The sequence below is a fragment of the Crocodylus porosus genome, unplaced genomic scaffold (genome assembly GCF_001723895.1).
Source record: "Crocodylus porosus isolate Cpor-Errol unplaced genomic scaffold, CroPor_comp1, whole genome shotgun sequence".
Lineage (NCBI taxonomy): Eukaryota > Metazoa > Chordata > Crocodylia > Crocodylidae > Crocodylus > Crocodylus porosus.
Genome location: NW_017728934.1, coordinates 3,220,951 through 3,246,361, shown reverse-complemented (window position 1 = coordinate 3,246,361; position 25,411 = coordinate 3,220,951). Strand labels below are relative to the sequence as shown.

The following is a 25,411-nucleotide window of genomic DNA, read 5'->3' as shown; positions in this document are numbered from 1 at the left end:
AGATAACTATTAAGTAGTGAAACCCCCCCCCGAAAACAACCCAATTATTATATCTATTTTTGAAGAGATGTGGACATAAGTGGGTCTAGTCTCAAAGCCGTAAGTGGTAAGAAGGTTCTCAGAGGTTAGTTAAGGTAACCATTTTCCTAATAACTTTATCAACAATAGTTATGAGAGCCCCAGGTCATAGATAAAACTCCAAATACTGGTATTCCAAAAACAAAAAACAAATCCATTCATGCACTGAATTTGATATACAATGCTAGAATTTATGTGGAGAAACCAAGAATTATAAGTAAACCTGTCCTAAATCCACTTAAAATGTTCTTTACTGACATTGCATGGCACTGATATTTTAATGAGAAAATCATTCAGTTCTAAGCAAGACACCTTAAAAAAATCCATTATAATTACTGGGCTATTTTTATCAACCAAAACTTGTAATATTTTCTAAGAATCCAGGTTTGGTAGCGCATACCCATTTTCCACAAACCTGTACTGACTGACAGTAATTACATTCCTATTGTTTAATTATTTAACTACATTTCATGCCCGTTTTTTGATTATTGTGCCCAGGATTGATGTCAGATTAATTGGGCTATATTTATCCAGGTCAACCCACTTTCCCCTCTGGATTACAGTACAATATTGGCATTTTTTTTGTTCCTCCAATTTCTCAGGTATTCCAAGATCTACTAAAAATAGACACGAGTATGTCAGAGATCTCCTCAGGCAACTCCTTTTAAGGACTCCTGGATGCAAATTATGCAGGCCTGATCATTTAAATAAGTCTCTCTGTTAGGGGATTTTAACATCCATTTAGTTACTAATCAAGTGGACAATTCTTCACAATCCTCATATAATACAAGTTCTTCCTGTCTCTCCTAGTGTTCTCAAAGTTACCTTCAGTAATGGTGTCTGACTGAGGACACAGGGTAGAGCATATAGCTGTCTTACAAACAACCGGAGTTCATTCACAGTCAGCTGATTTTGGGACTTCCCTCCACCAGAACGATATCTGAAATTACATAGGTGTTTTTTGAGTTGCGAGATGGCAGAAAAACATATTTCAACAATTAACATTTTCTGAAAATACATTAAGATATTTAAAAAAAATCTAAAGATACAGAGCATAGTATGTTTCAAAAGTCATAATATGCTCCGTGAGAGGCCAGTAAAAACTATAAAGGAAGTAGAAGTCCTGTACATTACAATCCAGACTGGAAATTCTGCAACAGCATAAAATGCTTCAGCTTTCTCTGCATCACCTGTAACTTCACTTCCTTCTGCATTTCATAAGGGACCTACAGTTCCTTTGGTCTCTCTCTTACTCTTGACATACTTGTAAAATGAAGTCACAGAGGCAAATTTTTATTTATTTTTACCTCTTATGACCCTCACCAGCTGCATCTCAAGTTGTGCCTGGGATCAAGTTCTTCAAGAGTCTCACCTAGTGCCTTTATGAGCTAAGAGGTCTTGGAGATTTTTCTTCCTCATGAAAACATTTCCTGAACAAATTTCAGGAATATGGGCCTCCCCTAGGCAAAACAGGCACCTCATAGAGCTGGAATTAGTTCAGCACTGGAAGGGCATGCCCTGAACCCCAAGTATGAAACAGGTCTGGGTAAAGCCATCTAAAGAAAAACGTGGCACCAGAAGGAACTCAAACAAGGGAAACCCAGGGAAGTGGAAAGAACACATGTGGCTGGTATATGTGGCAAAGTCATCATCTTGTGTTGTAGTTCTGCTTTTCAGGAAGGGGGAACTGGACCCAACCCCCAGATCTGGGAGGCTGTACCCAAGCAAAGAAAGTGCACTCTACCAATTGTGCTAAAGCAAAAAAGGTCTCTGACTGAAGTACAGGCTGTGAGAGACACCTGCCAGTGAGAAGTGTATGTGGATAATTAGTCAAAAGAACATTTGCTTTTGCTAGTAGCAAAAGTTCTATCTTAAGCTTTCTCAAATTGCAGAAGAGATGATGAATAACTGAAGTTTTCAAGGGCCTGTAATATTAGACCTTTCTTCTCAGGTATTCTGTTCTTCCATGCAGCATATAAAGATGTCTGCACCACTATCACAACTTCACTGCCTCATGGCACAAAATGGGTAAAGTGGGCTCCTGCCTGTTTAAGGCAAGAATGTCAACTTCTACATCTCAGGCAGCTCCCCACTATCTTGTTGCACCTTGCATGGGGGTGAAGCTCTAGATATCACTGCACTGTATATTTGGGCACCCTTCACCCTCAGCTCCTCAGCCACAGGCTCCACTGTGCTGCAAACTCCCCCAGAACTGCACTGCTCCCTGGGGTGGGTGCAGGATGCAAATGTCAGAGGAGGTAGAAGAAGCCTGGAAACCCTGGCTGCTGCTGCAGCTGGAACGATGAGGGGCTGAGGGGGAACGGTGACTGGACTTCAGATTAATCCCACCAGCTGGACAGCCTTGGTTCATAATGATTTTTGTCCATAAATATCATAATAGGTCTTTCCTCTTGGGAAGAGAGAAAAGGACCTGGGTGCTCAACAAAATCTCTCTGAGAAAAAACAAGTTATAATGTCATAGCAACATCTTACTCTGGGAAAGTATATAAAGTGGAACAAGAGCCTCGGTGAGGGTTCTGCAAGTCCATGAACTTTTTAGCATATGATAAGTAAAGTAGAACATCTTTGGAAGGGACAGAGAAGGCTGTAATTTTCAAGCCCACGGAAGAAAGGATTTCCCAAAATCTACCCCTGAATTGTTCAAAACCTCTACATGCTTGTGCATTCATGTACACATACAAATGTACATACACACACTTACCTGGTTTGTCTTTTCCCATTAAGAAGTTGTTGTGCAACTGAGGCACATTTGTCAGCATCCTGGGTAACTAACTTAAGGTGTCGCAGCAGATCATTATCTGGAAACTTTTTCATTTCTGATTCTTCTAACAAAGCCTTAAAACTGATGAGGCCTTTTTGGAAGAGGATATTTTCTTTAATTAGAAAACATCTAATTTGTTATTGTCCTAATTCATAAAACAGAATGTTACAGTGCAACAACAACAGCATTCCTATCTAAATAGCAGTTATTTGATTTAAGGAAATGTAAGTTTTTAATCTAATTCCACTTTTTCTTCACATGCATGGCGACAGTTATGCGCAACTATCAGACCAAATCAATGCTTAATGACCTGACATTCTTATTCTCCAGGATACCCCCACTGCCCTGGTATATTCCTCCCAGCTCTGTCTTTGTAAATACAACCAGCAGCTAGGGTGAGAAGGCTAAATTTCTATCCACACAAGGATTAGAGTCCCAAGATTCAGCAACACTACATTCCTGATGTAAAGTTAGTGATTAGAAATTGGAGAGGGGGTCAGGAAATGCTAGCACTAAGTACATGAAAGAAGAGTACAAAAGAAGCAGTTCACGTATAAAATAGGACTGCTCTTCATCCTTAACCTTTATGCAGCATTCCCTAATTTCAGAGGCTATTAACAATTAAAGTTTTAAACAGTTACTTATTTATATCATTTTAGGGTTGCCATCTAAGTTTCCAAGACAAAAGTGGTAAGTTTCCGAAATTAAGAGCTGAGCAAGAAACAACAACATTTTTAGCCTAATGTAGCAAACCAGAAAGTAGGAAAAAAAATACATACTTCTTTTATTATTCATTTTTGCCTCCAAAGCTTCATTTACATTAGAAGCCCATTCATTGTAGGATTCTGCACGCAATTTTAATGCATTCATCATTGGGTAAAGATCATCAAGAGTATACCGGTAGCTGGAAGTGTTACAGAATTCAAACTATTAAACAAGGCATGTTTAACAACCAAAATAAAGTATGGTTTACATTACTGCATCACCTTAGTTACCAGTGATCATTATTTTATACTTCCCAAGCACATTAGGTGCTTCACAGTACAAATACATAGCCATGGTCTCTGTTTTCCCACACGAAACTGAACTGTGAGCTCTTCAAAACAAAGGGGGGGAAAAACAATAGGGAGAGAGAACACAAAAAGGAAAAGCAGTTGGGAAAAATAGTAGGATCACTCAGTTCCTTAGAAAACCTTAGAATTATCACAACATGGTGAAACAAAGATTTTTGTTAATATAAATAAGTTAGCAAATCAACTTCTTGTAGATATCGTAGAAGAAAGATACTTTGTAAAATGAGAAAAGCGAGTCTTGTATACCACCCAAGAAAGAGGTTCCATGCCCAGACACTGTGGGCCCTGGCAGGTGTTATACTTATGGTGCGATTAACACACTGATGGTGACATAAGCAGTAACACTGCCACACATTCAGCCAATTAATGACAATAAAATGAGAAACCAGCTACAAAGACATCCTACATATAACATCTTTGTGGCTAGTTTATACCGAAACCTTAAACTGAAAGCGTGGCACCCTAGGCTGTCCCACACTTCCCAACACACTCCATACTGACAATCAGTTGAGAGTCAGCATTGAAAGGGGGACAACCCTGGCCAAGCTGCAAGCCTCAGGCTGCAGAGTCCCCACGTATTGATTGTCAGCATGGGGGTGGGGGCCAGAGCACCATAAAGTCTCCAACCAGGGCTGCCCAGGGGTCTGCACATGAGGGAAGAGTGGGGGAGGGGAAAGCTGAATGGCACAGCTCTTGGCTGCCCCATGCAGCAGGGTCAAAGGTGAACACTGGGTGTCCCACATGCAGGATTGCAGGTATGCAGATCTGCAATTACTGCATGGGTGCTCTTGGCAAAAAGGTCAAAGTAGAGTACCCTCCACCACACACGTGGGGCTGCTGATGCCCCGCTTTGGATTTGCTGGTGCAGGTAGAGTCTGGGATTGTGATCTTGGGCTCCACCTGTACTGGTAAAAAAGGGCACAGTTGGAATCTCATCCCTTATCCCAAAACTTGCATGTCCTGCCATGCATATGTGGCATGGCAGGACATGCAATTGTTGGGATCCCGATTCAGATTGGTAAGTTTGGTTGTGAGAGAAGCAGGCAGATGGCATCAAGCCTGGCCAATCTGCTTTGCAAGTGATGCCAGAACATCATCAAGCCCTTAACATTTATGAAAAGCACATTCTAATTTCCAATACTTAATATTGGTGCTGGCTGAAACTTACCCCAGTTTATATTTATAAGTGGGACAGGAACAGAGATCTTCTACATGATATAGGCAAACCAGTAAACCAGGTTTACATGAACAGTAAACAGCAGACATGAAGCAAGTGGTTTTGCACTTTAAACACTGGCGCTCGTCATCAGGCAACATTTCAAAAGCCACTCTCTCAGTCTCAGTCACTCCCTACAACAGAACAACTGTAAGAATCTTCAGAGTATAATAAACTGAATACATTAACTTAGGCTGGGAGATCAGTAGCTAAGTAATGTCTACTCATAAGAGTCCAGAAATATGATACTGGAAATGTGAACATAGCCAAGTTTTGGCTAATGGATCAATTAGTTAAGAAGCCATAAAACTTTCAAAAAGACAGACCTTAAAAACTTAGTTAATGATTAGTTGCATTCATGCCCTCCGACCCCCCACAACTCAAGTAGTTCCACTGAAATAAACAGAACTATTCATGACAGTAAAATCAGCAAGGATAGCATAAAATATGCATCTTAAATTGGTTACAATAATGCAGGCCACAAATGCATTTCCAACCAATGTTTTAATGCTTGTCCAGAAATTGTAACTTCACTTCCTAAAGCTTACCAGTTTACGCACAGCCTCACGCAATGCCCTTTCATCTTCGATCATAATAGACATGTCTTTTTGAACTGTAGATGCTACCACAACATCAAGATCATCTGCTTTGGAAGCCATTTTACATATCATCTCATCATGAGAAAATACACAATAGCGGTTTAACAGGCGATAGTGTTCCACACATTGACGACCTAATGGCAGCTATATGGAAGGGGAACAAGGTTTGGAGACAGCAAAAATATATAAATAAAATCTTATTCACAGACAGTCTTTAGAGGGGAAATGATTTGAAAGCAGGCCATTTATGCTGTTCAACAAGTACTATATCTAGCCATCCAAAAGACAGCCAATGACAACTCATTCCAGAAACAATATACATTTTTTTCAATCAAACATACAGAGATTAAAGAGAAAATGAAACCATGAGTAAGCTCTATAAACCTAGAATATCGACTTCACATTTGATCTTGGATGCCTGCTGTCTTCAGAGCCAAAATAAGAAAACTAAGTGCACCTCAAGCATACCACACCAACCCCCAAAGGAGTGAGTCTAGCTCATTATGAACATAGCCATGGAAGGAGTGAATGGCTATTATTTTGGGCTGTCTACTGACTCAGACAAATACTACTGCTTTGGTTATACATAGGCTGCATTTACTAGTATTGGTTTTGTTGGGTTTTTTTGTTGATTGTTTATTTCGGGGAGGGGGGGGGCGCACTGCAACTGGAACACAAACTATTTTCTTTTAAAAGCTGATATTCTGATGTAATCATACAACTCAACTACCAAAAGCTGGAAACCCAGGTATACAGCATCTGAGCCTTATTGCTTGTTCAACCACTAATTTTTCAAATGGGCTCCATGCAAGTGAATGAACACTGGTCTATAGGATGATGAATCCGTGTTGAGAAAATCCAAACTGAGAATAATCCAAAATAGCTGTTATTTCAAGAGACAGATATGACACAGCAAATCACTGGAGGTGTTTTGATCGCCTGTGTCTGTGGAATCTGTTGCTAGAGGGGGGCGGGGGGTCCTCCTTTTGGAGGAATTTATTTGGACTAAAAACTTTTAAAAAAGCAAAACCCTTGCTATGTATAGGGGTCTTCCTTTTTCTCATATAGGATTAGATGACTAATAATTTTAAGGACATGAACAGAGATGTGCAGTTCATGTGCTGCCCTTAGAAAAGTTAAGTTCAATTTTCTGGAAGATGGCTGCATAAACCTCTTAATATTTCTGTAGTGATAACGCAATTTTTCTGATGCTTTTTTGCAGAGGACCGTTTACCACTTCCCAACATATGCTGCAAACCTCAGGCAATTTAAGAACAACAGTCCATGGAAAAGAATCCCAACAGTTTTTGTTTCTGTGCAAAATGTCCGATTTGGAGAATTCTCAAATGCAAGAACAATGTTTTGTGTGTTCCAATAGCTTAAAAATACTGAAAAATAGCAGCTCTGAATCCATGCAATTTAACCTAAAGTCCAGACCTGAAAAAGGGCACACTGGACACATCTACACAAGACGCTACCCGTGCAGTAGCGCATCACAGCACCAACAGTGTTAGTAAGCCACTGCACCGTAGCATCACTAAAAAGGTATTTGCCAATGCTACTGCATTTTAGTACTTGATTATACAAATACTAAATAAATGTGCTGTAACCAGTAGGCAGTAGCATCTTGTGTAGATGCACCCATTGTGTCCCAATGTTTTTCTAACTTTCTCCCATCTAAACAACTGGCCCCGTAAGAGATGTCACCAAAAACTCCTCCTCTCTCATACAGTTTAACTGGCATTAAGTGGAAAAGATGAACTTGGAGGTGTTGGGACACAATCTTCATCCAAGACTGCAGTAAGTAACAGTTACAATATATGATAAAAATGCCACAAATATCTCTTTAAAGCTGTTTGAGGTAGAAATGGATCTGTGGGCCAGATACCAAGTAATTCTGTTTTTGTAATGAGGGCAAAAGGTAGGGCAAGGTGGCACCTTAAAGACTAACTCGTTCAGAAAGGCACAAGCTTTCATGGAAGACAGCCTACTTCAAAAAAACAGTTAGTATATCCCCTGAATTTAAGTAGCCCCTGGATTTCCCATATTCTAGTCATACACAGGGCCTTGTCCAGAACCTGGAGTAAAGCCTGAAAATTTTGCATTATGTTCAGAAACATACCCAGTCAACTGTGCAGAAGTTAACAGCTTCAGCAAAATTGAAACCCTGGTTAAAGCCACTGTGATAGGCTCTTGGAAATGTAATCACAAACTCCCCAGCGCACTGATTGGTTCGGTAAACCTAATAAAAACAAAAACCAACAGTTAAGGTCTACACAGAGCTGCGGGCTGAGATTTTCAGAGCTCCCTAGAAAAAGGCAGACATCTGATTTCCGTTAACTTTATGGTAACTGGGCATATTCAAATCCTTAGACAGCTTAAAAAAACCCAAAAAACTGAATCAGTACTAGCATTCCAGTGCACTATCCCCAGACAGCAGAGACAATACGCACCTATATCTGTACTCAAAAGACTCCAGGGGAATTCCTTATGCCAGCACTCGATTGTGAAACAGTCAGAGCAAATGGCAATAAGATTCCCAGCAGAGTGTTATACAGCCCCACTGTTAGTGTTGCAAGAGATGCTGCTCAGATAGTACATATTCCATAAGGATGGTAGACATCCCTACAACCTAAGAATCTGTACTTACTAACAAAAAATACCCAATTTTACTGCTAACAATAACTAAAAATACTTTATTACTTGTTTGTTAAGAATTCTGTGATAGCCATCTTTCTATAAAAGGTGAGAAAGGGTCACAAGTTTTTTTTTCATCTTGGATTTAGTGGTGGAGCAAAGAAATGCTGCTCCAGGAAGAACACTGGAAATTAACATGACTTCCTCATATGAACCTCTGAATTTGCTCAGATGGTAGGATAGTAAGTGGCACTGACTTACTACAAGAAACATTCTTCCCGTGTCAGATTTGTTGGCAGACAGTCAGGACTGCTCAATTTTCCCACATCCAACCAGTTAAATAGAGGAGGTACTGGGTAGCGCAGATTCCTGATGTTTCTCCTGACCCTGGGTTCAAGATTCAGTATAAGCTCTTGTTCTGCCACACAGGCAAAGGCAAAGGCCTTACTCTCTCTTGCACCCAGTAAGGTTTGAGTTACAACCCAGCACTTAAATAGTAAATCATAGAAATTATCTAAAGCAGTCAAGTAATGCAACCTCAATAAATCATAATTACAGAACACAGTATATTTATTCCATACACTTTTCTGAACATAGACCTTGTGATCAACCATTGGTACAACCTTGTGAACTTCATCTGAGAACCACCTAAAACACGAGTCCTCACCTCTCATTTCACAGAAGTGACACATGAATGCCGGTAGTCTACTTCAAAAGAGAAATTAAACTTATAATCAGTTAGTTGCTACTGTTATATAGTGAGAATCAAAGACGGGGGAAAAAAAATCATAAAGAAGTAGGACTGGAAGCGACCTCCAGAGGTCTTCTATTCCAACCCCCTGCCTGAGGCAGGATCACCCCTATCCAAACCATCCCATACAACCACAATCTAAACTCTACATAAGACCACCATCAACCCTGATGCAACACAGACCTAACACCCTAACCTGCCTTAGGTAACCCGCAGGAGAACCATGTCAGCCAATGTCCTGCTTCTATAAAAACTGTTGTTGATATAAGCTCAAGAGGTCTTGGGTAGAGGACAACACCCCCGATACAGAGGAAGGCAAAAAAACCCCACAGTCCATACAATCTGAAGAAACTGTTTAAATATATCCCAGCTGCAAAATGGAAACAAGTTGGAAGTTACCTGCAAATTTTATTTGCTAAAGACTTAACACCAATACAAAACAAGGCAGGAGAGGGAGGAAGGACAGTAGGCACAGAAATTCAATGACATACAGGCACTCCATGGGCCATCAGCGTATTTGGGTTCATAATGGTGACAAGTTGGTGCAAAAGATCTGGCTGAGACTCAAATAGCTCAGGAGCCAACTTCTTCATTACATCTTCCAGTTGTTCAGCTGCATATCCTGGAGCTCCATACCAAGTCTTAGGCTCCCCCCTGCAAAAAGGTTTAGAGAGAAAGAGAAAACACTTACAACTTTGTTAAAGTGTCTAGAGACTTCTGCTTTACAATGAGTCACAAGAAAAAGAAAACTGAAGCAACACCATGAAACAGCTAAAATTATGAACTGCCTTAGCATTTCACATTTTAAAATTACAGGTTTCCCTTCTGATTCAGCTCAAACCGACTAGATTTTTTAGTACATAACTTAAAGAATTCTGTAAAATGCCTCAAGAAATGCACTGTGGAGTTCCATTTTTATCATTACTTGATACTGGGAAAATTACACTTATTTTAGTAGTTTGTGCTTCTTTAACCGAGGACGCAGTAAACTCCATCTGAAGGCCAGCAAGTATGGCAAATATTATGGTAATACTGGGGACAGAAATAATCTAACAAATGGAGAAAAAGAGAGCCCACAAGCAATTTAACTTAGAATTGCAGAAACTGATAAAAGAAGCTTGTCGGGGGAAGGGGAAGACGAGGGAGGAGGAAGCCTTGGACTGCTAAACCAAGCAGCACCCACAAGCACAGCCCAGCCTGGACAGAAGAGTGGAACACATACACAGGTAAGCAGCAGGGGCCAGAGCAATGCTGAGATTAGGGGGCCAGTGCACACATCTACAGGAGGCCTCAAATGCCTCTACACAAATGCTTGTAGTATGGGAAACAAGCAGGAGGAACTTACCCTCCTGCTAGCTGACACCAACCCAGACATAGTGGGGCTCACCAAAACGTGGTGGGACCCAACACATGACTGGGCGGCGGTGTGGTGCTCTACATCAAGGAGGACTGGGCGGTGAATATCAAGGGCTATAAGCTACCAGTAGTATTTTATTTACAGGAGGGACAGGACAGGGAGGAAAGGTGGGGTGTGGTGCTCTACATCAAGGAGGAATACACATCCCCACCAGGTAGCACAGTCAGAAGAGGGGCACATGGAAGTGCTCTGGGTTAGAATACAAGGCAGTCGCAGGGAAAGGGACTTAACGGTGGGGATCTACTACAGACCACCCAACCAAGGAGAAGAGCTAGCCCAGGAATTCTTAAGTCAGCTCATGGAGGTAGTTAGGTCAAAGGACGTGGTCATAATGGGTAACCTGAACTTTCCAGACATCTGCTGGGAAGAGCAATCAGCCAGGTCTGACTGCTCATGTAGGCTCCTAGCCAAAATGCAGGACCTCCATCTAACCCAGGAGGTGCGCAGCTGCACCAGGGGAGATGCCTTGCTGGAACTGGTGCTGGCCATGGGCGACGACCTGGTGAGGGGGCTGCAGGTGCTCGACCACCTGGGCGACAGTGATCATCGCCTGCTGGGATTCACCATCCAGCGCAAGGCGGCAAAGGCCTGCAGCAAGGCGGCAAAGGCCTGCAGCAAGGCGGCAGCCCTAGATTTCAGGAAGGTGGACTTCAAAGAGCTAAGGAAAATAGTCGGGGAAGCACTGAGGTCCCGGAGGGGAGCCAGGTGTCCAAGAAGGGTGGTTGCTCCTTAAGGAGATGATCCTCCAAGCCCAAAGGGAGGTAATCCCAACACGGGTCAAAGGGAGCAGGAGGGCACAAAAGCCCCCATGGCTCACCAAAAGCATCGGGGAATGTCTCCTGGCTAAAAGAGAGGCGCACACCCACTGGAAGGGAGGGGCCATCACCAGGGACGACTATACTGCGGTTGCTCGGGGATGCAGGGGGCAGTCAGGAAGGCCAAGGCGGAGATGAGACTGGGACCAGCTTCCCAAAGCAAGGACAAGAAGAAGTCCTTTTTTAAATACATAGGGGGCAAAAAGAAGGTTCTGGGTAACGTGGGGCCCCTGCAGGACATGCTAGGAAATTTGGTCGTCACACCAGATGACAAAGCTAACCTTTTTAATGATTTCTTTGCATCCATTTTCCTGAGCAGGGACCAGAACAGCCTCTCCCACCCCTGGGCCCCCCTTAAACCCCAGGGGAGGCGCACCTAGGCCAAGGGTTAGTGAAGTACTACTTAAGGAACTTCTGGAGGGACTGGACGTATTCAAATCAGCTGGGCCGGATGGTCTCCACCCCTGAGTGCTGAGGGAATTAGCTGAGGTCATTGCGGGACCCCTGGCATGGCTTTACAAACACTCGTGTGCTCTGGTGCAGTGCCAGGACTGGAAGAGGGCCAATGTAGCTCCCATCTTCAAAAAGGGGAGGAAGGAAGACCCGGGGAACTATAGGCCAGTTAGTCTTACCTCAATCCTAGGCAAGCTTTTTGAGAGAATTATTCTGGCACATGTCCACAAGGGGCAGCAGGGGAGATTATGCTTAGGGGCAACAAACACAGGTTCATTAGAGGCAAGTCCTGTCAGACCAACCTGGTGGCCTTCTACGACCAGGTCACCAAATTCCTGGATGCAGGTGTCGCGGTGAACATAGTCTTTCTGGACTTTAAAAAAGCCTCTGACAGGGAGGTGTGGGCATGCTAGAAGGAAGGAATAGGCTGCAATTGGACCTCGACAGGTTACAGGAGTGGGAGGATGAGAATAGGATGGGATTCAGCACTGACAAGTGCAAGGTGATGCACCTGGGAGGAAGAACCAGCACCATACCTACAGGCTGGGGAACTCCCTTCTCGCCAGTGCAGAGGCAGAAAAGGATCTTGGAGTCATCATTGATGCCAAGATGAACATGGGCCAGCAGTGTGGGGAGGCAGTCAGGAAGGCCAACCGCACCTTGTCATGCATCCACAGATGCATCTCGAGCAGGGCCAGGGAGGTGATCCTCCCCGGCTATGCAGCACTGGTCAGGCCACAGCTGGAGTACTGCGTCCAGTTCTGGGCGCCACACTTCAGGAGGGATGTGGACAGCATGGAGAGGGTCCAGAGGAGGCCACTCGCATGGTCGGGGCAGCAGGGCAGGCCCTATGAGGAGAGGCTACGGGACCTGAACCTGTTCAGCCTCCAAAAGAGAAGGCTGAGGGGGGATCTTGTGACCTGTTATAAACTGGTCAGGGGGGACCAGCAGGCATTGGGGGAGTCACTGTTCCCCCAAGTACTGCCAGGAGTGACCAGGAATAACGGTCACAAGCTGGCATCAGGAGGTGCTACTTCACTGTCAGGGCGGCTAGGATCTGGAACCAACTCCCAAGCAAAGTGGTGCTGGCTCCTACCCTGAGGGTCTTTGAAAGGAAGCTGGATGAACACCTTGCTGGGGGCGTTTGACCCCAGTACTTTTTCCTGCCATTGGCAGGGGGTCAGACTAGATGATCTGCTCAGGTCCCTTCCGACCCTACTAACTATGAAGCTAAAGTTGCCAAGGAAAATCCATGACTAGAAGGGGTACTAGCAATAAGGAGTTCAAGTATTAATGTAACAAAACTCTAGAAACCACACCCATTGCTAGACAGTTGTTAAAATTGTTAACAATGGAGGAAAGGCAGAAGTGTTCAACGGGTATGTTCAACGGTTCTGTATTTGGAATGAAGCAGGAAGATGGAGTTACTTCCAATCCTTAAGTAACCAAGGAGGACATTAAAAACCACTAGTTAAGGAAAATATTTAAATAAAGAGGCCTAGACAACTTGCATTCAAAAGCCCTAAAGAATCTCTCTGGTCTATTGATGTTCAGATTTAATACATCCTGAAACACAGAAGTTTGGGATGGGCAAAGAGGATGACCCAAGTATTTATAGAGCAGTTACTTTGATATTAAACCCAAGGAGAACAAAAGAGGAGCTGATACTAGGAATCAGCGAAATTAAGGGATAGGAGTGTAATTACTGCCAGTAGTATTTTATTTAAACAATGCTGAATCTCAAACCTCATTTCACCCAGATTACAGGTTTGGTCAATTATAGCAATTTTGTACACGTAACGTAAATTTTCGCAAGTCACTTGACTTCGTGATTAAAAGTTATCACTTTCAGTAATAAATAAAGCACAGGATAAATGAACTAAGCCCTCTTCCAAATGACAGGTCTCAAAAATCTGTCAAGGAGCTATCCTCTAATTTGATACTTGGCCTGACACTACTCAGTTATCCAGGAATACATTTAAAAAAAAAAAAAAAAAAAAAAAAAAAATCACTGCTGATAAAAATCTGCCAAAGACCCAGAGTCGTAAATAATGAAGACACGACTGGATTGCTTGATAAGCTAGGGCATAGAAAAAAAGTGTAAATAAAAAATTATGCATTTCTGAACAGAGACTGCAGATCATACCTATGGGGGGGCATGACTGACTGACTCTGAAAAGCATTTAGAAATCACAGAATATAAACTTAATACAAGCTCTCAATGCAAAGCTGTGAGGTAAAAAAAAAAAGAGATAATATAATCCTTGGATGTATAAATAGTAGCAAAGGGTCAAAGATCTCAATTTTGATAAAGTTATCCAAAAAATGATGAGACTACATGGCTGTAGTTTATGAGTACATTAACTGGGAGAAAATACTGGTACTAAACAGAACTTTAGTCTAATGAAGAAAGGCCCAACAAAAACTAATGGCAAGAAGGTTAGGCAAAACAGACAAATACTTAAGCTACAGAACTTTTAACAATAAGGGCAAATTAATAATTCAAACAGCTACTAAAGGAAGGGGTAGTTTCCCCATTTATTGATGTTTTCAGATCTGCTTCAAACAAATTCTTGGGCTCAAGATTGGATGAAATGTTAATGGCCTGTGACATACTAGCCTAGGTTCCTGCCTAGAAAAAAACCTGTTCCTTCTAGTTTTCAGTTCTATGAATAAATAACATTTTTGCAACAGGAATTTAGTTAACTGCAGAGATAAGCAGAAACAGAATTCAACTGCTGACTCGAATGTAAAAGCACAAAAAGGAGATAACCTAACAAAAGCAAGTAGAAACACCCTCAAATAGAGGCTCAAGTTGATTCATCAATGAATAGCTGCTCCATTGTGAAATGGCTGCCATTTTCTATTGTTCTCAATGGGACAAAGGACATAGGATAGGACAGAGGGGCAAATACTGAAAGGTGACTTTTACAGAATGATACAGATCACATAAAAAAGCTGGAATCAATTAATTATGTTTGCAATTACATTAAATTCATCCATTATTTCAGCTGCAAGTCACTTAGAGAGGGGAGGGGACTGTATCCTGGAAAAAGTGATTCTGAAAGGGCTTAATGCTGAGACACAACAACTAAACAAAAGTAAGCTCTCAGGGGGATGCTACGGATAGGGCGGCTACTATAATTCTTAGATATATAAACAAGGGAATAATTCAGTAGGAGGTGGGATGTGGCATTAATGCAGAATAAAGTACTGGCAAAATCATTACTGTAATTCCATGTCCAGTTCTGTTGTCTATGCTTAAAAAGACCATAGAAACACTGGAAAACATTCAGCAAAACTTGAGCAATTATGCAAGTTCTAAAAAACCAGTCTCATCACAACAATCTGAAAGACGATTCATGTTTGACAGCTAAATAACTTTTACTCAAAGGCATGCATCAGATCCCAGAACTCTAAGCTGAAGCAAAACAAAATTAAAATCAGAACATTATTTCTGAAAGACATGTTAAAGCTCAAAAGCTCAACAGCAAAATATTGGGCTTAAAGGGTGGAAACCGGGGATGAAATTCTATGGTCTGTAACGACATGAGGCCAGGCTAAATAACATAGGGGTTCCTCCAGCCTTAGGATCTACAAATTTACAACCTGGCTTTCAGTCTTTAAAACGAGTGAGGACTTTGAGGATTGAGTTTCCTTCCCAAACTCACCAGTGCAGGTAGTTGATGGAATAGCTCCAGTGGTCCTCAATATGCCAGCAAAATGAAGAAAAGCACATTCCTACATATAGCCAAGGTAATTTCATTCCACATATATCTGCAGTGATGTGAGCAAGGACAGACTGCTCCATCACAGGCATATTGTTCAAATTCCAGCCACTGTCAAGATACTCCTAAAAAAATTAAACAGAAAAGAAAAAATTACAGAAACTACGCAAGACTAAGTGCAAAACAAAGGTAAAACTTAAGAGTACAATTTCTGATAGAAAAAAGTATTTTTCAATTGATAAAACATATGTATACATCAAGGAACTAATAGTTTTAAAAGGGTTGGCAATATATGGTTAATTGGCCAGATCTGGCCTGCACAGCTGTGCTGTGCCTTTGATGGCATTTGGTGGTGAGGGGCTCTGCCCACGTCATGCTGCATCCAAGGATTTGGCAAAGAGGGAGCTCTTCCTCTGCCACAACCAGGCAGCACAAAGAAGTGGTAGAGGCAGTTGGGACCTTGAACCTGGCTCTGCAGCATCTGTATAAACTGAACACTTCAGCAGGACTTTTTGGCTCTTTTAGCTAAAGCCGAGTCAATCAGCTATTAGGGAGAAGCATCAAAATAGACCTGCTAAAGCACCTAATCTATACAGATGTTGGGCAAGCCAGACCCAGCTAAGGTGCTGCCTCTTCCAGACATGCACCAGGCTCAGTGCGAGAGTGCAACAAGTTTAAAGCATTTTTTTTAAACATCTCCAAGTAGCCATTGATACAAAATTAGATATTTTTTCTTAAACATCATTTAATGTAGAATTGGACTGGTAAAACTCTCAGACACAAATATGAACTCAAGAGTGTCAATTGAGACATACTTCTTCTTCAGGCCGAACTTTAAATTTCCCATCTCTCACTGGAAAGCCACTACCAAACTCCTTTGAAGCAATGTCAGCCCCATATTCCACTGTGACATCCTCTTCAATGGTGCTAACAAGTCGCCAAAACTCCTTTTCAACCAGCTCTGTGGGAACCATCTGGATTTAAAAAAAAAGAAAAAAATTAAAAAGACAATAAGTCTACAACAAAAGCTGCATTTCTCAGGTTTTGCCTGTAGTTCTGTAGAAACTCAACACAATAGGTACAAGATACGTAATGGCAGAAAACTCAAGGAGGAAGTTCCTGGGGCTTCAAATATTTCCCCCAAATGACACTGTGGTTTCAACAACTATACTTGAGCTCTACTGCACGTTCTCTGTTTTATTACTATAAGCTTGAAAAAGTAGTTGCTTATTAATTCAACTATGCAAAACTAAACTAACATAGCAAAATGCGGATATTTGACCTGTAAGCTCCAATTTACAAAAATATACATAATGCTGCTGCTTTGTGCCTTTAATAAATGATGCCTTAGAGAAAGTTCAAAGAGGAAAGTAGAGGGGTTAGAACAGAAACCGAAATACTATCAGTGGCAAGGAATATGCAAACAATTTACATGAGTGACAACTTTCCACTTGTTCTCATCTAAACTCAAGTTTCCATTCCACCCACCGTGTAATATTTTGTTAAGCACAAAAATCTTATCTGAATTACAGAACAAACAAACGTACATGAACAGGCATGTTAAAATAGTCCGACTTGAATGCATCTGCCATCTCTCCAAATGTGCGGAGTGTGTAGTCTCTTGCTGCTTGTTCAAAACCAAATGCTTCTTGAGGTTTATTACACTCCTGCAATTAAAACATGGTTGTTAACTCACTGGCAGAAAATAATGACAACTATAACTTTGTACCTTTTAGTGCTTTACACAGGTGGGTCAGTATTGCCTCCCTTTTACAAATAAAGGAAGCTTGGACACTCCACTGAAATGAATTGCCCCAAGGGCACACAAGCAGCCAATCAAAAGTCAGAAATACTACTTTGAGTCCTGACTCCTACTTCTGTGATTAATTCACCAAACCATGACATGCATTGCTTTGTACAATGCTATGAATCATTAGTAGGGGCAGCATAACCCGGTCCCAGCAAACTCTGTTTCCTCTACTACAGTGAAGCAGAAAACAAACACATAAAACTCAATGTTGTAAAACCCAATGACACAAAAGTATAATGCCATTATGTTAAAAGCTACCTAAAAACTAAAATATCCTTTTCTGAAAGGTTTACATTAACTTTGTGCTTATTTTATAACAATTTAACAATTCAAAATGCACCCAGTTCTTTTATCGTTTCATCTTCTACCATACACTTCACAGGACCATTTCAAAAGGTAATAATAAACTGCAATTCTGAATTTCCAGTAGGAGCAAGAAGAGAATAAATAACTTTGCAGCCTGTTTTCTGGATTACCTGAGCCAGACACTGGGGACACCTCCAGTCCCCTTTGGGAACATCATGAAGGGGTGGAATTAAACAAAAAGTGTGGTAACTGTCATCACAGCCATCACACAACAGAAGACGGTCTTCATCATTACCACTACCACACAAGAGACATACATACAAGTCCACCTGCAACAAGAAATTATCAGAGTGGGAACTGAAATGCTTTCAAATAGTTTATGGCAAAAAAGCAATTTGTAAATTAAAATAATCTGTAGGTTCTTTTCCACCCATAAGGCAGTCCTCTTTTTTTTTTTTTGATTTTTGGAAGCAACAGCTGCCACGTAGCACCACAAGAAGCATCTGAGTTAGAGTTTAATTCAATTCAATTTATTAAGGATTCTGGCTAAATGCCATGCTCCCAAAAATGACATAACACACGTACAACCATAATATAAATAAGTTCAAACAGAGTAACCAAACTACAAATATTATACTAAAATAGAGCCCACCAACATAAAACATTATTAATATAAATATAGTAGTAAATCAAAACATGAATCTATAATATTGTTGTACACAGATCCACAACTGAGACAAAAATAAAATCTAATGTTAAAATCTATCACTCACATCAGTAATAAAGGATATTTAACTCTAACCGCCTCACCCTTACAAGCAAAAATTGCAAGATGGTTTACTAAATTTGGATCTGTTTGCTGTAAAAGCCAGATTAACTTCTCTGTTTGAAAAATGTATCAATTTCTGCAAGAATGGTAATAACTAGGTTCTCCTTATGTCATTATATAAAGAACATTCTAAAACATAGTGGACAGATTCATAGATGGTTAGGGGCTTGAAGGGACCGTGTAGATCATCGGGTCCAGTCCCCCTGCACTAGGCAGAAAAAGACAACTGGGGTCAAGTCACCCCAGAGGGGTGACTGTCCAGTCTCCTTCTGAAGCTTTCCAGGGTAGGTGACTGAACCACCACTAGAGGGAATTGATTCCAGTATCTTCCAAAACTCCTAGATAGACTGGGCAACATCTTTTAGCCCTTGGAATGGAAAATCTATATCCAGCCAAAACAGCTTGTGGACATCTGTTTGGTCCCAAGTCTAGACAAAGAGGACTGCCATTTATTATTGAGATCCAGCTGTAAATACTTTTCTTCCCCCCCAGTCTAACTTCCAAACAGTATATATAAAAGGGGCAATAGGAGTAGCCACTGAAAAATCATTCTGCCTGGCAATATCTTGTATCCTCTGGAAAACCCAAACCTTTTCTATGGGGGAGAAAAATCTTTCATTATCTCTGAGATAGTATATCATCCCAGAAAGGGCAAAAATACAGGAAAGAAAAGCTAACCAGGGTGATTGGAGAGGAGAGGGATTATTAATATCTCCTTCGTAGCATAATTTAAGCAGACGAGATGGAAAAAGGGGCAGGATTTTAAACCAAAAATCCCACCATTCTAATAATAATATTAGTTGAAAAAGAATCCATTCCTGTCTCTAATCTCAAAAAGGATGCAGGAGTTGAGAGATGAAGAGCCCTAAGAAACTTGTTCAGAGGTATGTCTACATCATTACTAGCGCCATAACTCCATACTTCAGCGTCATATAAGATCTGAGAGGTAACTTTGGCTTTATATGATGATATAGGAGAGCTTAGACTGATTGTCCTGCTGTGGTTTCATAAAATTTCTTTATAGTCACAGCTAATTGGGCTGCCTTAGTTTTAACTGACTGAATATGATGCTTCCATGATGAAGAAACTATGAACAACACACCCAAATACCTATAGATTTTGACAACTTCAAGTTTGGTTCCCAGCGTATTCCATGGCTATTTCATCAAATGACCTCCCCAATGCATTATTTTGGAGTTATCATAATTTATCTTCAAAGTTATTTTGTCCAAAGATGCTCAGAAGTTGTAATTGCTCTCCGTAATCTAATTAGGAGTTCTTGACAGTTTAACAGTGTCATCTGTGTACATTTAAATAGGGATCGGGGTTGCTAACAGTTTTGGGGGATGAAAATGCATATCCTGCATATTTCCAATGATGTCATTCATATAAAGATTAAATAACAAAGGGGCCAAAACACAAAAAGGGGTTAGATAAGGATGTATGTGAATTTATGTGTAAGTTCACCCTTCAAGCTCCACCTGCCTTGGGCCCATGCATCTTTCTAATAGTCTATCAACAAATGCAAAAGAAAAGGGTCAGTCCCATAATTTATCAATTTCATACAAAATCTACTTTTATCTACACTGTGAAAAGCTCTTCACAAGTCAACAAATACAATATACAGTGCTGGCTTACGCATCTGTGTATACTTATGTCTCAAAAATTGTAGAATACGTACATTATCAATAGTTGAATTTATCTGTCCCTAAATCCGATCTGATGTTAATGTAATACAGTTTTCCCCTTTTACCCATACTATGAGATGATAGAACAAATGGCACCCAAAAATTTTACCTGAAACACCTATCAAACTTGTAGGGCGATAAGATTCTGGGCTTATCTTTTAAACCTTTCTTGAAAATCAGTACAGTAATACTCCCTTTCCAGGAATCTGGGATTTGGCCCAACTAAGTTATGGAGTTATACCATTTTTCCAAGATTGGAGTCCATCATTTGATGTTAGCAATGTAAACTTCCACTGGTATTTTATCTGGGCCTGGGGTTAAGAATTCAAGCAGCAATATAAAAAGTGGGTTTGCTGAAGATTTGGGTGCTAAAACTCACAGCTTAACCAGTCAGAGGTGAATCATCAAGAGATATGAACTATTATATTTGCAGCAGCTTCAAAAAGGAAGGGGAAGTTGCTGCTCAGGACTGCATGACAGGTAAGTATGTGCCTGTAGCAATGCACCTGTGGCAAAACAGCTCCAGCTACAATCCTGCTTCATCCAAGGTCTAAATTGAAGTGATTTAGCTCACTCTTAAAGCTACAGGATCACGCACACAACTTTTACAATGTGCGGCTGCTGAGCAGTGTCAAGCAACAGCTCCCCTTCCCCTACTGAAACTGCTTCAAGCGTACATTTGTCCATGCCCAAGAAAAAGACATTAGGAGACCAGCCCCAAGAAGAACTATCTGGTTTTCTGACTGGTCTTTCATAATTGTAATTTCTAGGCAGTACAGTGAGGAAGAAGAGGTATGATTTGTAACAGTAAAATGGAATGACTTATTTCCTACTTTATAGCATGAAATCTTAAGGGAAGATTGATATTCCAGTGGCCAGACAGACGCATCGCTTTGCATGGTATCTTTGTGGTAAGAACAAGACAAACTCTCTCACTGCATCTGCTACCCTGTGCACTTACTCGCAACCCAGAAACAACTGCAATCAGTGTTAAGCACCAGAAATACAAGGTGTACTCACTGAACTAGTGGGTTTTTTAGAGCGATTTTTCAGTTTCTCTTTCTCCACGTCTCCAATGTGTTCTCTCTTCTCAGCAAGTTCTCGTTTCACTGTGCTGTGTATTTCCTTTTCTGGTACAGCAAAAGAAAATCGGACTATTACAAAACATTGCAACAGCTCAGTAATTTGAAGCATACACTGGCCTGTTACTATGCACATCCAAAGCATTTCCTTTTAGTAATAAATTCACTTTTATAATCACGGATGGACAGGAAAGACTATAACAAGTAATTCTGTAGACAAGTATGTAAGTTTCTTCAAAGAGCTTTGCCCTACTATACAGCAACCACTGTACTTAAGCCTGCGTGAAAACTGCAAGCCACGCCAGATTTGACAGCTGGTTGAAAGACAGCAAACATGCTCCTATGAACTTTTAGGCAGCACTTGAAACACTTACCTATAAAGAGAAAAATTATTAATAATAAAAATGAACAAGCGTGGGAGTATAAATAGAAGGCCATTGTTACAGACAAACTAATTTATTTAGAGTGAATATTTGAAATAGTTTGAAGGCTTGGACACATGACATGGCTACACTGGTGTAATCAGCTTTTACACTGCTGTAGAACAAGGAGAAGATAATTAAAAAATGCATTGCTTTTAAGAGCGTGGTAATCCAGGATAAAATCTGTAGTGAAAAAAATACTTCCATGTTAAGTTATACCAGTAAAGGAATCATCATCCACCTTCATCCCAGGACAGCTATTTTCTAAAGGCAACACCAGATAGTGCCATTTTCTTGTGCCGTAGCACTGTAATAGCACATACTGCAAGCAGCTACTCCTAATAGCTGCTCAGCTGGCCACTCAGGTTCCCACTATAATTTATACTGGTATACAAAATTAACATATACTACACCAATGTAAATATATTGTGTCCCAGCCCTAAGTGACCCAAATGCCACCACTTTTCTCTGACATAAATGAACACAATTTCAATTCAAGTGAGGGGGCTAAATTGTTCATAGAATCAACGAGTCGGAAGGGACCTAGACAGATCATCGAGTCCGACCCCCTGCCATGGGCAGGAACGAGCACTGGGGGTGGGCAGGGGTCATGAGACCCCAGCCAGGTGCCTATCCAGTCTCCTCTCGAAGATCTCCAGGGAAGGTGAGAGCACCACCTCTCTAGGGAGCCTATTCCAGGCTCTGGCCACCCTTACCGTGAAGTAGTTCTTCCTAATATCTAACCTAAACCTATCCTCCCTCCGCTTGTGGCCATTGTTCCTAGTGACGCCAAGGGGGGCCCTGGTGAACAGACTTTCCCCGAGTCCCTGCTGCTGGCCCCTGATAAGGTTGTAGGCAGCCACAGGATCTCCCCTCAGTCTCCTCTTGCGGAGACTGAAGAGATTCAGGTCCCTCAGCCTCTCCTCATAGGGCTGGCCACGGAGGCCCCCAACCATACCAGTGGCCTCCTCCGGACCCTCCCCAGGTACTCCACGTCCCTCCCGAAGTGCAGCACCAAGAACTCTGAAGTTCTCCACACTCTGCCCAACTCGGAGTAGGTCCATGAAACTCAGAAGTTCTAAAGACTTTACTGGGATCCTTTACATTGAGGCATGAACCAATACTATATATTCCTTAAATGATCTTTAGTCTCATTTTCTTGAAGTGTTAACTCTGATGACAAATACTGCCAAAAGCAAAAAATGATTTTGGAACTTAAAATAAGCTTGTATAAAAGCAGAAGCATTCCATTCATATTGTGCATCACTCATTAAGACATTTACCATTTTCACACTTTGAAGGCGTACATCCCATTCTGCGTCTCAAGTTATGAGTTCTGGCTCCTGGGGTCTCAGATTCAGTTTTGATATTAGTAGCCTTAAAAAAAGAAAAATCATATTTAGTCATTTAATCACTTCCTCAACACCTAGATATTGTTTGTATTGGTAACCTACATACTATTCACTGAAACCTAAATTACTTGAAACCAAAATGCTGCTTAACCAACCACATCATCAGTACAGAGCCATATACCTGCTATCTGGTCAAGTGACCAATGGGGATTATACAACTTCTGGTTCAAGCAGGTAAAATTTTCACATAATGTTCCACAAACAACTACATATATTAAGGATGCACCAAGAAAGATTTTCTTGGATGATACTGATAGCCAGATATTAGCCAGCCTTATTGGCCTATACCAACCGCCGATTATTAGCCAGCCATATCGGCTGATACCAATCCAATAACTGATTTACAGGAATGCAGCTGGACAGCCTGGAGAGCAGCGTCTGGCAGGTAAGTTGGGGGTGGGGTGTGGGAGGGCAGATTGAGGCCCCCCATGGTGAGGGAAGGAGTGGGACGGGCATTCCTGGCTGCACGCATGCTGTGGCTGCACACATATACGGCATTTAATCAGTGACATTACTGGCTACGTCAGGCAAAAAAAGCCAACTGCCGACATTAAATCTGCCCCCCAAACCATTTTTCATTGCCCTCTGCTGGACTCTCTCCAAGTTATCCAGAACTTTTCTCTAGTGGCAGGGCAGGGGGGTGCAAAACTGGATAGTATTCCAGATGTGGTCTCACCACTACTGAATAGACAGGAATAATCACTTCCCTCGACCTGCTGGCAATACTCCTACAAATGCAGCCCGGTATGCCGTTTGCATTCTTGGCAGCAAGGGCACACTGCTGGCTCATATTCAGCTTATTGTCCGCTGTAACCCCCAGATCCTTTTCTGCAGAGCTGCTGCCCAACCAATCAGCCCCCAGCCTGTGCTGGTACATGGGATTGTTCTGTCCTAAGTGCAGGACTTTGCATTTGTCCCTGCTGAACTTCATGAGATTTCTTTTGACCCAATTTGTCTCAGTCACTTTGAATCCTAGCCCTAGCCTCCAGCATATCTACTAGTCCCCCCAGCTTGGTGTCATCTGCAAACTTGCTGAGAGTGCACTCTATGATCAAAATATTGAACAAAACCAGCCCCACAACCGACCCCTGGGCTCTACATGGGGAAAAAGTCAGGTAACTAAGAACAAGATCCACACAAAACAACCAGAAACAGGCTAAACATGTAGGAAATCCCATGAAGAATGATAGGGTCTTAGTCACACCCTTCAAAGCTACTAAGGCCCCCAGCTCTGGGCAAGAGGTAGGCATACACATCACTCAGCATATTCTCTGCTGGAAAAATCGCCCCTGAAGTTAAAAGATTTACCCTAAAACCAAATCCAATGCTTCCCTTGTATTTCATGAAAGGAAGATACATGCAATCCCAGTCCTACTATAACCAATAACCCACTGATTGGAGCATTTATCTAATTGGTGGGAGACCTGTTCCCAATCCACACTCTGCCCAACTTGGAGTAGGTTCATGAAACCAGATCTCCCAAATTCTGTGCTAACCACAAAGCTGCTGGGTTTTCTGGAGTGGTGTTCTCAGTCTTTGCTACTGAGGTTGGTTCCACTTGATTAAATAATTAAATGTCCTTTAGTGCAGAGACTTGAACCTGGCTGTCCCAAATCCCAGATAAGTGTCATAATCATGGGCTATCGAGTCATTATCTCTTGATTTGTCTCTCCATCCCCATTATGAACCTATACGAAAATAAGGAGAATCCACTGCCTGTGAACACCCAACTGTTCTGAAGCAGTTCAGAATATAAAATCACATTGATTTCATCAATTCCACTACAAGATTCCTTTCATGTCTAGGTTGCAGTTTTCCTGTTTATAAAAGGGTCAATGCCACCTATAAACACTTCAGAGAAAGATCCGGCACTTGTGTTGTGCTTGGAAATTGTGAAGTGTTACATATCAGCCACAGAAAATCTCTTGCCAAATAGATCTTAGGTGAAAGATTCGTGGGTTTTAAGCACATTCAAACAGATGGCAAAAGAAGAAATACAGAATAAATGTTGTGAACATACTACATGCATTCATTTAGTAGTCTGAACACATGCATTCCTGTGAACAGAATGCTAAAATTAGGACCCCAAGTTAAACCGGCATGTGTCCTACGTGGCAGAGCTGCTTTGTTTCAAACTGAGGTACTGCAGACACAAAGGAAAATTCCCTCACCTCGGCTCTCAGGCGTTTTGCACGACGTGCAGGTGGACAAGTTTCAGATGGCTGAACAGACTGCCTCTGGGGAATATCATGAGGTTTATATTCCTTGTCCTTCGTATCATTGGTGAGGTCGGGCTTCTGCAAACACTATGAG

General features: G+C 41.6%; 1 protein-coding gene across 2 annotated transcripts in view; it reads right to left on the bottom strand.

The window, feature by feature from the left end:
- KDM5B (lysine demethylase 5B) overlaps nucleotides 1-25,411 on the bottom strand; it is a 71,648-nt gene that overhangs the window by 19,195 nt on the left and 27,042 nt on the right. For both annotated transcript variants that reach the window (XM_019546308.1, XM_019546309.1), the window contains 14 exons: nucleotides 25,270-25,404; nucleotides 22,970-23,063; nucleotides 21,203-21,312; nucleotides 17,836-17,994; nucleotides 17,097-17,216; nucleotides 16,365-16,523; nucleotides 15,493-15,674; nucleotides 9,628-9,790; nucleotides 7,871-7,990; nucleotides 5,698-5,892; nucleotides 5,102-5,283; nucleotides 3,640-3,764; nucleotides 2,801-2,951; nucleotides 904-1,018 (listed from right to left, as the gene is read on the bottom strand). In XM_019546308.1, coding sequence (XP_019401853.1) covers nucleotides 904-1,018; nucleotides 2,801-2,951; nucleotides 3,640-3,764; nucleotides 5,102-5,283; nucleotides 5,698-5,892; nucleotides 7,871-7,990; nucleotides 9,628-9,790; nucleotides 15,493-15,674; nucleotides 16,365-16,523; nucleotides 17,097-17,216; nucleotides 17,836-17,994; nucleotides 21,203-21,312; nucleotides 22,970-23,063; nucleotides 25,270-25,404 — 2,010 coding nt within the window. The remainder of the gene's footprint in view (nucleotides 1-903; nucleotides 1,019-2,800; nucleotides 2,952-3,639; nucleotides 3,765-5,101; nucleotides 5,284-5,697; nucleotides 5,893-7,870; nucleotides 7,991-9,627; nucleotides 9,791-15,492; nucleotides 15,675-16,364; nucleotides 16,524-17,096; nucleotides 17,217-17,835; nucleotides 17,995-21,202; nucleotides 21,313-22,969; nucleotides 23,064-25,269; nucleotides 25,405-25,411) is intronic.